At 57.4% G+C, this 13,829-nt stretch overlaps 1 protein-coding gene across 9 annotated transcripts in view; it reads right to left on the bottom strand.

Annotated features, from left to right (window-relative positions):
* Positions 1 to 13,829, bottom strand: part of KDM2B (lysine demethylase 2B) — a 94,970-nt gene that overhangs the window by 46,948 nt on the left and 34,193 nt on the right. For all 9 annotated transcript variants that reach the window (XM_055146895.1, XM_055146896.1, XM_055146898.1 and 6 more), the window contains 3 exons: positions 13,423 to 13,538; positions 8,701 to 8,827; positions 4,774 to 5,261 (listed from right to left, as the gene is read on the bottom strand). In XM_055146895.1, coding sequence (XP_055002870.1) covers positions 4,774 to 5,261; positions 8,701 to 8,827; positions 13,423 to 13,538 — 731 coding nt within the window. The remainder of the gene's footprint in view (positions 1 to 4,773; positions 5,262 to 8,700; positions 8,828 to 13,422; positions 13,539 to 13,829) is intronic.

Below are 13,829 nucleotides of genomic sequence, written 5' to 3'. Positions count from 1 at the left end.
CGGACTCACGCTGGACTGGCAGGAGCCTCAGGGCCGCGGCGGCAGCCTCGTGGGCACCGGGCGCAGCTCGGTAGGCTGCCAGGGCCACCTCGACCGTCCAGTGTCCCACCCACAAGTGACCCAGCCTTCCAGCCACCAACACCCAGGGACGCTGCACGGGACAAAAGCAAGTTGCGGAACAGATGATCTAACTTTGGAAACATGAGGCCTGGACGTCGGCGTCCAGGGGGCCAGGAGGCGCACGGGACAGGAGCGTCTCGGCGCTGATTAACCCAGCCAGGCATCCTGCAGGGAGCGGGCGGGCAGGGGAGAGTCCCAGCATGCGGAGAGCCAGAGCCCAGCCTGGGGGGTGGGGAGGGGGGAGTGTTTCTGGCTTCTCTGTGAAAGTTGAACTTTCACCAGGTTAGACCAAGGGAGACAGGCATGGGGGCGGGGGGCCAGGAGGGAACAGCGGGCACTGAGTCTGGCCAGCTGCTCCCCACTTCCCACCGCTTGTGGCTGGTCACCAATGTAAGTCAAGGTGGCCAGCGGATTTTTGATTACTTCTGACTTTTTTTTTTTTTTTTTTTGCTTTTTGGGTCACACCCGGCGATGCTCAGGGGTTACTCCTGGCTCTGCACTCAGGAATCACTCCTGGTGGTGCTCAGGGGACCATATGGGATGCTGGGAATCGAACCTGGGTCAGCCGCATGCCAGGCAAACGCCCTAGCCGCTGTGTTATCACTCCAGGCCCCCATTTTTTTTCTTTTTTCTTTTAATTTTTTTTTTATTTTTAATTAGTGAATCACCGTGAGGGTACAGTTGCTCATGTTTCCTCCATAAAAAGTTCGAGAACCCATCCCTTCACCAGTGCCCATTCTCCACAACCAGTAAACCCAGCGTCCCTCCACCCTCCCCAGTCCCGTCTCCCCCCACCCCACACTGCCACTATGGCAGGGTATTCCCCTTCGTTCTCTCTCTCTGATTAGGTGTTGTGGTTTGCAATAAAGGTGTTGAGTGGCCACTGTGTTCAGTCTCTAGTCTACATTCGGCACGCGTCACCCCTCCCCCGCATGACCTCCGACCACATTTTACTTGGTGTTCCCTTCTCTGAGTTGCCCAGAATGAGAGACCAGCCTCCAAGCCATGGAGTCAACCTCCTAGTACTTAAGGCCCCCATTTTTGTTTTGTTTTGTTTTGTTTTTGGGTCACACCCGGTGATGCACAGGGGTTACTCCTGGCTCTTCACTCAGGAATTATCCCTGGTGGTGCTCAGGGGACCATATGGGATGCTGGGATTAGAACCCGGGTCGGCCGCGTGCAAGGCAAACGCCCTACCACTGTGTTATCTCTCCAGCCCCAAGGCCCCCATTTTTTTTAAGCAAGCAAGTAATTACAAACATATTTCATTTCAGGCACTGCCAAAAAAATTAAAATGCAGGTGAAACACTGTTTCCTTGGGGGGGGGGAAAGTTTGATCCTGTAAAATCTAAACAAAGATGTAAGTCAGGGCTTACAGTCAGGACGCCCCCCAGGGCTCAGGGACCCAGCCACTGCCCGCTCTTCAAGGAGGCCACGCGACCGTCCATCCCACAACCTTCCCCATCCCGAGGCGGCTTCCACAAGACAAACAGCTCTCTCCGCAGAGCCGAACCAGGACAAAGCAGACAGTCGCTCCCCTCTGCACCTCTGTAAAGCGGAGAGAATAAAGCCCCGCAGGGCCTGGGAGAGCTCTCGACAAAGGTTTTCCACGTTGGAGCCCCAGGTTCAATCCCAGCACCCGAGTCCTCACAGCACCCAGAGGCGCGACCCCCGGCACAGAGCCAGCTGCGGCCAGACAAGGACAGTGGAAAGGAGCACGGGTTCCACTTCCGGGTGATGTGCCTGTAACTCATTTACAACATCTGGGGACCCTGCAGCAATTAATGATTAAATTACTGATGTAAATATATTGTTTTCATGCTCAGAACCTCTGATGAAATAATCACATGATAAAATTCCAGTTGGAAAAAAAAAACAGCCCAAAGATACGTGATTCTGGGGCTAGAAAGACAATATAATGGGACGTCTGCCTAGCATACAGTCAACTCGGGTTCAATCCCCAGCACCCCAGAGGGTCCCCTGAGCCCCACCAGGAGTAAACTCTGACTACAGAGCTCGGAGTAAGCCCAGAGCACAGCCAGTGTGGCCCAAAGACAAAAACAAAAAGATAAGGGATCCTTAGCGCAGGGACCACGAAAGGCTTGGGAGCCCAACGGCTCAGAGTCCAGTAGCACACCATATTCCTCATGGCTAAGACCACTTTTATAAAATCCTTTTTTTTTTCCCCACTTTTTGGGTCATACCCAGCGATCAGGGGTTACTCCTGGCTCTGCACTCAGAAATTACTCCTGGCGGTGCTCGGGGTACCATATGGAATGCTGGGAATCAATCCTAGGTCAGCCAAGTGCAAGGCAAACACCCTACCCGCTGTACTATCGCTCCAGCCTGATTTTTATAAAACCCTTTTTTTTTTGGGGGGGATCACACCCGGCGATGCACAGGGGTTACTCCTGGCTCAATCACTCAGGAATCACTCCTGGCGGTGCTCGGGGGACCATATGGGATGCTGGGAATCGAACCCGGGTTGGGCCGAGTGCAAGGCAAATGCCCTACCCGCTGTGCTATTGCTCCAGCTCCCAGATTTTTATAAAACTCTTAAGAGAGGCAAGAAGCTTCCAAAAACAGAGAAATCAGAGCCAGAAATATAATACAGCAGAAAAGCATTTGTCCTACATGTGGCCACCCCGGATTCTATCCCCAGCATCCCACATGGACCCACAAACACACCAGGAGTGATTCCTAAGTGCAGAGACAGAAGTAAACCTTGAGCACACCTGGGTGCGGATCAAAAACAAACCAACAAAAAACCTGGAAAAGCCGGAGGGGCTGGAGTGATAGCACAGCAGGTAGGGCATTTGCCTTGCACGCGGCCAACCCAGGTTCGATTCCCAGAATCCCATATGGTCCCCCAAGCAGCACCAGGAGTAATTCCTGATTGCATGAGCCAGGAGTGACCCCTGTGCTATGCTGGGTGTGACCCAAAAAGAAAAAAAAAAAAAACCTTAGGCTGGAGTGATAGTACAACAGGTAGAGTACTTGCCTTGCTTGCATGCAGCCAACCCGGGTTTGATCCCTGGCATCCCATATGGTCCCCAAAAGTCCCACCAGGAGCTATGTACCAGCACAGAACACAGAGCCAGGAGCAAGAAGTCCTGAGCACCGCAGGTGTGACCCAAAAACAAAACAAAACCAAAAAGTATGTATCTTTTTTTTTTTTGAGGGTAAAAATAAAAACTTTAAATAAAAACTTGAACAAGAAAATAGGTCTGGGGCTGGAGCGATAGCACAGCGGGTAGGGCGTTTGCCTTGCACGCAGCCGACCCGAGTTCGAATCCCAGCATCCCATATGGTCCCCTGAGCACCGCCAGGGGTAATTCCTGAGTGCAGAGCCAGGAGTAACCCCTGTGCATCGCCAGGTGTGACCCAAAAAGCAAAAAAAAAAAAAGAAAAAAAAAAGATAATAGGTCTGCTGTATTTTATCGTGCTGGGGATCAAACCCTGTGCCTCGCACATACAAGTGCGTTATACTGAGCCACCTCCCCAGGCTGTAGGATTTTCCTTTCTTGGCACCCATAAATAAGGCAGGGGCTGAGGGCAGGTGGTTCTGTGGCTCTGGCTCCCCCTGCTGGTGGCGCCTGCCCTGCGCCCCTGGTCTCAGCTCGCACCTGGAGGGAACAGTCAGGATTTCCACGGCCGCTGGCCTGATCCAGGGATGCCACAGGAACTAGGGAACATATGAACAGGCTTCTCTAAATCAGGCCCAGAGTCGGCCTCAGAAGGACTCCAGTGCTCACGGAAGGCCTCGCCAGAGCCCAGGCCGCGAGCTCTGTGTGGCCCAAGTGGCTCAACCAGTTTCTCCATCAACCAGCCACAGGAGGAACTTCCTCTGTTCCTAGCAAACTTTCAGCAAGTACTAGGATCATGATTTCTCTAACCCAACACCTGCCAACGTGCCTTCCTAAACTTGCATCTTGGAATAGCAGCGTTCCCACAGCTGAGGAACTCCTATCCAGCTGCTAGGGCCCAGCTCGTATTGCCCTCTGCATAACCGCTCCAGCAAGCAGCCCGGTCCCTGATGTGGCAGAGGTGTTTCCACTCACCCAGTGCCACCCTGGTCTACACAGCGTGCCCAGGGGTGCTTAGTTCCACACCACAACCTGACGAACCTGCTGCAGAGGCAAATTTCGGAAGAGCGGGAAGAACACCGTTCTGCTCTTAGCGACCCCTGGTGCCCCTGGAGGGTCCAGCTCCTCGAAACTGCTGTCCACCCTAACACACACACACACACACACACACACACACCACGCACACAGAGTGTCCAGCTCCTCAGAACTGCTGTGTGTACACACACACACACACACACACCCCACACTGGGCACCAGACACATGGAGTCCAGCTCCCCTTACACACACACACACACACACACACACACACCCCACACTGGGCACCAGACACACGGAGTCCAGCTCCCCTTACACACACACACACACACACACACACACACACACACACACACACACGCTGGGCACCAGACACAAGGAGTGTCCAGCTCCCCTTCCACAAGCACGAAACCTTGTGGAAGAACTGAGTCCATGGGGCTCAGCTACTGAAACACCCACAGCACCTCCGGGCAGCACCCGTCCGAGTCTGCAGAATCCCACATCCCACGCAACCAGCCCGGCCCCACCCACCTTGACGCCCTCCAGGAGGGCCTGGGGGTCCTCGATGCCCTCGGGGACGCACTTCTTGTTCTCAGGGAGGGATTCCAGCTTCTCCACCAGCGCTTTCAGCCCCTTCAGCTCGAACTCGGTGAGGTGGGCCCAGCGGGCAGCCACCTCGGGCACCGGAGAGCCCGCGGGCGTCCTGGGGCCGTCGGCGGCTGCAGGGGACCGCAAGCTCTCCTCCGACTCGGTGGACAGAGTCCTCTTGAGGAGGCGCAGGGCCGAGGCTTTGGGCTTCTTCCCTGGGGCCTCCTGGTCCTCGGAGGGGCTGCTGGAGGGCGAGGCGCGGCCATCGGCAGGATGCTTGGGGGCCCGGTCTGCGCCCTCCCCCTCCTCTTCCTCCTCCTCCTCCTCCTCCTCCTCTTTCTCCTCCTGGGGCTGGTGCTCGCAGGACGCCTCCTCCATCTCCAGCCAGGAATCGGATGAGAAGCCGTCTACACTGGCCTTTCGTGGGGCATCTACAGGGAGAGAGAGGCAGGGGTGGTCACAAAGAGGAGAAGAGCGTGCCCTGGACCCCCTTCACTGGAGGGGTCAGCTCCGCTTGACAACTCCAGCGGCCTCTGCCTCAGTTCTAGAAAGGCTGGGGTCAGCGACAAGGCTCAGACCCCAGCTCTGGGCGTGCAGTGACTGGAGCTTGTCCTGGAGCACTTGTCCTGCATGTGGAGGGGCCCGGCTCGGTCCCGAGCACCCCAAACCAAAACCAAGCCAACCTCAGCACTTCCTAGCTGTGTGACTCCCAAAGAAGCTGCCTGACCTCTCTGAACGTATCTGCATTTAATTTTATTTTGTAATATTGCGGATCAACGCACATATCAACAACAGACATGCTTCACAGCAAGGACTCGTGCATACGAGACACGTGCTTTACTGCTGGCCCGGACCCCCGAGTCCCTGAATTTTCTGTTTCTGCATTATTCCTCAGGTTTGCTAAAGAACTCTCGATTTATTCAGGTGACAATGCAAGGTTTTTTTTGTTTTGTTTTGTTTTGTTTTGTTTTTGCTTTTTTGGGTCATACCCGGCGATGCACAGCGGTTACTCCTGGCTCTGCACTCAGGAATTACTCCTGGTGGTGCTCAGGGGACCATATGGGACGCTGGGAATCGAACCTGGGTCGGCCGCGTGCAAGGCAAACGCCCTACCCGCTGTGCTATCACTCCAGCCTCTGTATTTTCTGTTTCAACATATAAAAATAAGGGGCTGGGGTCATAGGACACTGGGCAGAGTGCTTGCCTTGCACGCGGCCAACCCAGGTTTGATCCTTACCTTGAGAAATACGGTTTCTCAAGCCTGCCAGGAGTAATTCCTGAGCACAGAGTAACGAGTAACCCCTGAGCATCACCAGGTGTGGCCCAAAAACAAACATAAAAAGATTAGGCAAGGAGTTCATGCCCAATTCAATCAGCTTGATCAATGGCTGAATAAACAGCAGTACTCCTACGTTAAAAAAAAAAAAAATTAGGCAGGGGCTGGAGCAATAGCACAGCGGGTAGGGCGTTTACCTTGTACACGGCCAGCCCCGGACCGACTCCCAGCATCCCATATGGTCCCCCGAGCACAGTCAGGGGTAATTCCTGAGTGCAGAGCCAGGAGTAACCCCTGTGCATTGCCGGGTGTGACCCAAAAAAAAAAATCAGGCAAAAGGAAAATATATTATATATAGTCTCATTTGTTAAGAAATGTTGGTAGGGAGCTGGAGGTTCAATATAATGGGCAGGGCGTCTGCCTTGCACTTGGTGGACCCGGGTTCCATCCCCGACATCCCATATGCTCCCCGAGCACTGCCAGGAATAATTCCTTAGTGCAGAGCCAGGAGTAAGCCCTGAGCACTGTTGTGATCCAAAAACAAAAAGGAGGGGCTAGAGCAATAGCACAGCGGGTAGGGCGTTTGCCTTGCACGTGGCCGACCCAGGTTCGATCCCCAGCATCCCATATAGTCCCCTGAGCACTGCCAGGAATAATTACTGAGTGCAGAGCCAGGAGTAACCCCTGTGCATCACCGGGTGTGACCCAAAAAGCAAAAAACAAAAAAAACAAAAAAAAAAAGGAGGAACGCCCGCTCTGCAGAGCAATGCCAGCCAGCAGGCCGGGGGCAGCCATGCCCGTCAGGACTGAAGCACTGCGGGTGGGGGGACCATGACTAACAGTGACGTCACAGCAGGGCCAGCAGCTACAACTGCCACACCTCACTGCTCTAAACTCATCTCCCAGGCGGGTCCCCCCTCCGCCGACACAAAGCTGCAACGACGTGGGAAACCGACTGCAGCCCACGGCCTGCTCCACAGACACAGAAAACAACCCCCAGGTTTGTCTGTTAAGGTGGCGGAGCTGCAGAGGAATAAAAATAACTGAAAGCCCGGGGACGTCGCTCAGAGAGCTAAAGCGGGAGGAGCCCCAGGTCGGACCCTCCTGGCGAGCTACAGTCCCTGAGCACCGCTGGGGGTGGCCGAATAGCAAACAAAAAGCAGGATTCTTCCCTGGACTCAACAGCTCCACATGCCCCTCCACACACACACACACACACACACACACACACACACACACTCTCTCTCTCTCTCTCTCTCCCTCTCTCTCACATCTCTCTCTCACACACACACACACACTCTCCCTCTATCACACACACTCTCTCTCACACACTCTCTCCCTCACACACACACACACACACTCACATACACACTCTCCCTCTCTCTCTCTCTCACACACACACACACTCTCCCTCTCTCACATCTCTCTCACACACACACACACTCTCCCTCTCTATCACACACACACTCTCCCTCTCTATCACACACACACACTCTCCCTCTCTCACATCTCTCTCTCACACACTCTCTCTCCCTCTCACACACACACATACACTCTCTCTCACACACACACTCTCTCTCACATCTCTCACACACACACACTCTCCCTCTCTCTCTCACACACTCTCTCCCTCACACACACACACACTCTCTCACACACACACTCTCCCTCTCTCTCTCTCTCACACACACACACTCTCCCTCTCTCACATCTCTCTCTCACACACACACTCTCCCTCTCTATCACACACACACTCTCCCTCTCTCTCTATCACACACACTCTCTCTCACACACTCTCTCCCTCACACAAACACACACTCTCTCTCTCACACACACACACTCCCTCTCTCTCTCTCACACACACTCTCCCTCTATCACACACACTCTCTCTCACACACTCTCTCCCCCCCACACACACACTCTCTCACACACACACACACTCTCCCTCTATCACACACACTCTCTCTCTCACACACTCTCTCCCTCACACATACACACACTCTCCCTCTTTATCACACACACACACACACACTCTCCCTCTCTCTCTATCACACACTCTCTCTCACACACACTCTCTCCCTCACACACACACACTCTCACACACACTCTCCCTCTCTCTCTCACACACACACACACACACTCTCCCTCTCTCACATCTCTCTCTCACACACACTCTCTCCCTCTCACACACACACATACTCTCTCACACACACACACTCTCTCTCTCTCACATCTCTCTCACACACACACACTCTCCCTCTATCACACACACTCTCTCTCACACTCTCCCTCACACACACACACACTCTCACACACACTCTCTCTCTCTCTCTCTCTCTCTCACACACACACACACACACACACACACACACACACACGGGCGCCTCCCGTATCTGCCTGCAGTCCTCGACGTGCCACGATGTCCTGCACACCTGCCGTCCAAGCGGAAGGCGCCCGAGGACGCTGCCCCTCCACAAGCGCCCCAAGCTTCTGCCTGGACGTTCTGCCCCCGAAGAATCGCAACCGCCACACCTCACACCTCACACCCTGCCCCACTGCGGACACTGCCCCTGCCCCCCCGGGGGTCGGCTCACCGATCAGCATGGACTCTCTCTGGTACTCCTGGGTGAGGTGGGACCGCTGCGTCACACAGTACACGTAGCGCTCCAGGACATACCAGCACATCTCATAGTAGAAGGGGTAACGGAATTTGGGCTGCACCTGGAAGGACAGGAGCGAGGGTCAGTTTCTGGGGGGCAAAGGGGCCACGGAGGGACAGAAGGGGCGGAGCAGGGGCGGGGGAGCCCCGGGGGTCACTGCCATCTTTGCAAGAGCACACATGGGGTGGGGAGAAAATGGGGGGTGGGGGGGCTGGAGGGAAGGCGAGAGCGCGACGCTGGAAAAGCAAGATCCCAGCAGCATGCACGAAGCGACAGGGGCTGAGGCCCCCGACCTCACGCAGGGCAAGCGGTGGGGGCCGGCCCGCGGCGAGGAGCTGGAAGAGTGAGTTCTCCCCTATCGGCGACCCCGGGGTGCCAGCCGCTGCCTAGCCAGGCCAGACACGGGGCTGCTGTGCTCCAATATCCCTGCCTAGGCCCTGCTCTCCTGGTGACAGGCAGAGACCAACCCCCAAGCCTGACCCCAGGGCAGACCCGAGCCATCTGCGCTGCTGGGGAGAGACACACCTGCCGACCAATGAGGATGAGGAGGGTGCAGTGGCTCCTCCTCCGGGGGCGGGGCCTGGGCGGGGCTAATCCGAGCCCCTCCCCCTGAACCACCTGCTTTCTGGAACACAGACTAACCCCATCCCAACTGGGGCAGGAGGCCAAACGGGGTCCGCCGGGGGTGGGGGGTGCTCTGCAGAGGATCCCCAGAACTGCAGCCTGTGGGAAGGGGCAGACGCGTCCTGGCCCCCCAGCCCACTCCACAGTCCCCGAGCAAGCAAGGGTGAGCTTCCTTCTACAGAGACCCCTCGTTGCCGCTCCTGTTCCCCGGGGAACTTGGGGCCCATAGAGTAACTCAGCCCTGCCCCACCCTTTCCTACTCCCAGAGTCACCCCGACAGCTAAGAAGGGAAACGCCAGCCACTGGAGGGGGTGGGGGGCGGGGCGGCAGCCTGTCCTTTCCGAGGCCTATTCTTCCTGCTTCTCTCAAGGCCCCAATTCAATCTTCCAGAAGTGCTTTAGAGAGGAGAGTGGAGGGAAGAAGCATGGTTGCATTTCTGTCCCGAGCCCCAGCGCCCAGCTCCCCGCTGACCCGGGCCCCTCGCCCTGCCTCCGTCGTTTCATCTGCACAGTGGGTCTGCCTGGTGGATGGGATGGTTTGGAATGAAATCCTGCATGCTTTCGAGCTGGCGGGAGGCGGATGCATGGAACGGTTTCCCTGGCCCCAGCTACGTTCCCGAGAACTCCCGTTCCCCTTGCTGGCCCGTGCTCTGCCCTTTGGAGGCGCTAACAGTCTCCCTGGACCTGAACACAGAGAGGGACTCTTCATCCGAGGCAGACTCAGACCTCAGGGAGAAGAGGTTGGGGCATGGGGACCCTCAGCCTCACCCCACTCCATGACAAGGACTTTGAGTGATTTTGAAACCAATCGCCAAACACCTACAGGAAAGGCCGACAGCTGGCCAGTCCCAGTCAGTCACCCCCAGGCCCGGGTTCGATGGGTCCGAGAACTCAAGTTGGTTTTGACTTTGCAAATTTGGGGACATCATCTTGCACCCCTTGATTTCAAGGGGCAATTGCATGCTGTCTAAAGATCCTTCTAGACTCTGGAGGAAAAATATTTATGCTTTGGCTGCATTTCAGGAGAGGAAAGGAAGTCTCCCTTTTTGTTGCTGAACCCAAGGGAAGCCGGCGAGCGGGGGAACGAATGCTGATGAAGGAATTCCTATTTTAAAAAAAAAATTATTTTTTCGATTTTTTTTTTTTTCCAAGAGAGCACTGCAGGAAACAAAATTGGCAAAGAATTTGACTTACAAACGGGCTGTCGCCTTCCACCCGTCGCCTTCAAAAGGTTTCAGCCACATGCCTGAGGACATTAAACACACAATTGCTCAACATTATTTGTGGACACATTTGGAGTCTCGCCAAACTGAGTTTCATTCGAGAGCAGTCCAGAAAGTCAGGCATGGCCGTCCCAGGGCGCTGCTCAGGCCGGGAGCAGGGACTCGGCCCTGGGGACTGTGAGTGGGAGGGGGGAGGTCGGGGGGGCCTCCGGGTTCCTAAAAGCGGGCTGAGGCCTTTCGGCACCGTGAGGAGCCCAGCTCTCAGTGACTTGGAAAAACTACAGGAGGGTGGACGAAAGTGTGGTCAAATTTATTTTTCTCCTGGAAAAAAAAAAAAGTCAATGGGGGAAAAAATAAATAAATAAATAAATAAATAAAAGTAAAAACCCCAATGGAAGGGAAACGGTGAGAGGCAAAGTAAATTACTGGCAGTTTCCAGTTAGATTCTCTGGCTGAGAGTGAAAGGCTGGCGTCGTTACCTTTCCAGAGAAAGCTGCTCACTAAAGCCATTGGGGAAGAAAAAGATCAATGTCAGAAGCAGAGCCGTTTACCGCTTGAGCATCTCAGCCTCGCCCTTCCCTTATCAACCTCACTGGAGTTAAAAATACAGCCCAGACGTGTTGAGACACTCTCTCGACAGCAAGCGGCACGTGGCGGGGTGTCGCGTCCCCCCAGCCCCCGGGCTCTCAGCACCCCGCCCCGCCCTGCCGCACGCGGAGACCCAACCCGGAACGCTTCGATCCCAAGTGCCCCTGCTCCCCCTCGGACCCCCCCCCCGCCCCACGCCAACCCGGGGGGTTCAGGCAGAGCCGCCTTCCCCCGAACCCCAGCCTCCACTCGGCCCCTTGGCTTCCAAGCCACGCCAGGTTGTTTGGACTCTTGGTTAAAAAAAACTCTTCCTAAATGGCCGTAGCCCCAAGCGGGCTCCCAGGGCTGTGAAGAATTGAGCTGTAACGGGCTGACAAGGCGCCCGGGCATCTCAGCTGCCTCCCGGCTCTCTCCCCCGACCATCTTTTGTCTGCTTTGGCTCCTAAGACATAAACAATCGGGCCCTGTAGCCAAGCTCTCTCCAAAGACCAGAAATCAAAGCAGATTAACAGGCTGCTGCTGGGTCCGGCCCAGCCTGCCCGCCAGGGCCTCCCACATCTACACGCCTGGGGGGGGGGTTGGGAGGCTGGGGGGGTTGGGGAGGGCAGCAGATGGGGGCGGGGGTAGGGGGCGGCACCGGCAGATTCCACGGGGGCTCACTGCTCCATTACCTCCTCCTGCCTCCCACCCTGGCGAGGGGGCTGGGCCCCCAATCAGCCAGATCAAGCCGGAGATGGGCCGGTGATCGGGTTTCCCTGGGGGAGGGGGTACTGGAATCCCAGCCAGCCTCTGGCTTTCAGGAATTGCCTGAAAAGCTGCGTGCCTGCCGGACTTCTTCCCCATCCCACACCTCGTGGCAGCTCCCAAACGGGCCCCCGGCTTCAGGGCAGCCAAGGAACAGCTGGCCGGAGCCCCAGACGGCGCGTGGGCCAGACTGCGGCCCGCGCCTCCACACACCCCACACACCGTGCTTCCTCCCGCTGGCCCCGGGGTCACGGAGGGGGCGGGGGTTCGAAGAGGGCTTCCTCCACGTCCAGGAGACCAGCACGGAGCCTGCAGACCTAGCACCCCAGGAGACGCACGTTCTCCCACACGGCAGTGCTCCAAGGGGCCCCCCGGGCAACCCAGGACGAAACCCAGGAAGGTCGGGACGCTAGAAACATCAGCGACACACACAGGGGCTGAGACTGGCGCGGTTCCGAGCAAACCAAAATGAGAAAGAGGGAGCGAGAAGGGGTGAGGGGTGCGGGCAGGGCAGGACCCGGGCACAGGGACGGGAGTCCCCAAGGCCGAGGCCAGGCACTCGGGGTCCTACAGCCCCTCCTCAGAAAGGCGGGGAGCACCCGCTGAGCCTCCGGGCACACGGGCCTGGAAACACAATGCAGAGCCCACACGTGCCAGTTCCCTGCCGGTGCCACCCGGGCACGAGGAGGCTGACTGGCCAGGGGGCAGGGCCAGGGGCTAGGAAGGCCTCGCAACGCTGCATCCCTGCTAGATTCTGCTGAATCAGCAGCTGTTTCGCTGGGGTGGGGGGCGGCGGGGGACACTCCTGGTGAGCCCCTGCCCAGCAGGGAACAGGGTCTGCATGTCAGGGAGCCAGGGTCACACACGAAGCCTCGTGACCTGCGGGTGGGTGCCACCCCGGCCCCCGACACAGCGACTTCACGGCTATGAAACCCACCCCAGTAGGAAAGAGGAAATAAAGATTCTGAGTAACTGTGAAAACAAAAGGAGGAACAGACCTTCCCCCTGGCCGGGTTCCCACCCTGGCCTGCCGGGGGCCTGGCCGGGCGCCAGTGGGCAGCGTGCGGGGCCCTCAGAGCCGAGGGGCCGAGGATGCAGCCGCACCCCCGCGGCGGGCGGGCCTGGAAGCTCCAGCTCTGAGGCTCCCCCACTGGCACCGCCCCAAGAAAACACTGGCCAGAACCAGAGCCCAGAGGCCGTCCCCCAGGCGACCGCCTGGCTTCCCCGGGACATCACGTCACAACCTGGGTCCCCGCGACGCACAGCCAAGTCCTGCCCTTCCTCCCAGGGCCCGGCCCACCCAGCCGGCACCGTGCCAGCAAACTCCCCCACTCTCCCCGCGTCCGCTTCGACCCGCGGCTGAGAGTTTCTGGTACTTTCTCAAGAAAGTTCCTCTTCCACGGGCGGCCTCGGGAAGCACAGGCGCTCCCCACGCTCTGGGGGTCCCTCGCAGGCACCCGGGGGTGGGAGCCGCTTACCCGCGTCCTGTCCTCGATCTCGTAGATGCGCAGCTGCATGGGCACGTTGAAGCTGTGCAGGATGTTTCCGCCGAACACCAGGGAGTCTACGGGGGTGTAGACCGCATGGATCCAACCTGCGGCGGGAGGGGTCAAAAGCCAGGTGTGCAGGAGCCCGCGGGGCCGGCCCTAGGGAGCTCGGCTGGGAGAAGCCTGGTCCCAAGCAGCCAACGGGGGGGTCCGGCGGCCAGCCGGCCCCTCTTCCCTGGCTAGATCTGTGCCAAACCCCATTTTTTTTCCGTTTGGTTTGGGGGGTCTTACCCGGCAGTGCTCAGGGCTGACCCCTGGCTCTGCACTCGGGGATCACTCCTGGCGGGGTCGGGGGTCGTATGTGGTGCCGGGGATTGAACCCGGGTCAGCCACGTGCA

The sequence above is a fragment of the Sorex araneus genome, chromosome 9 (assembly GCF_027595985.1).
Source record: "Sorex araneus isolate mSorAra2 chromosome 9, mSorAra2.pri, whole genome shotgun sequence".
Classification (NCBI taxonomy): Eukaryota; Metazoa; Chordata; class Mammalia; order Eulipotyphla; family Soricidae; genus Sorex; species Sorex araneus.
Note: the sequence above shows the minus strand (reverse complement) of the source record. Positions and strands in the feature narration are given on the sequence as shown.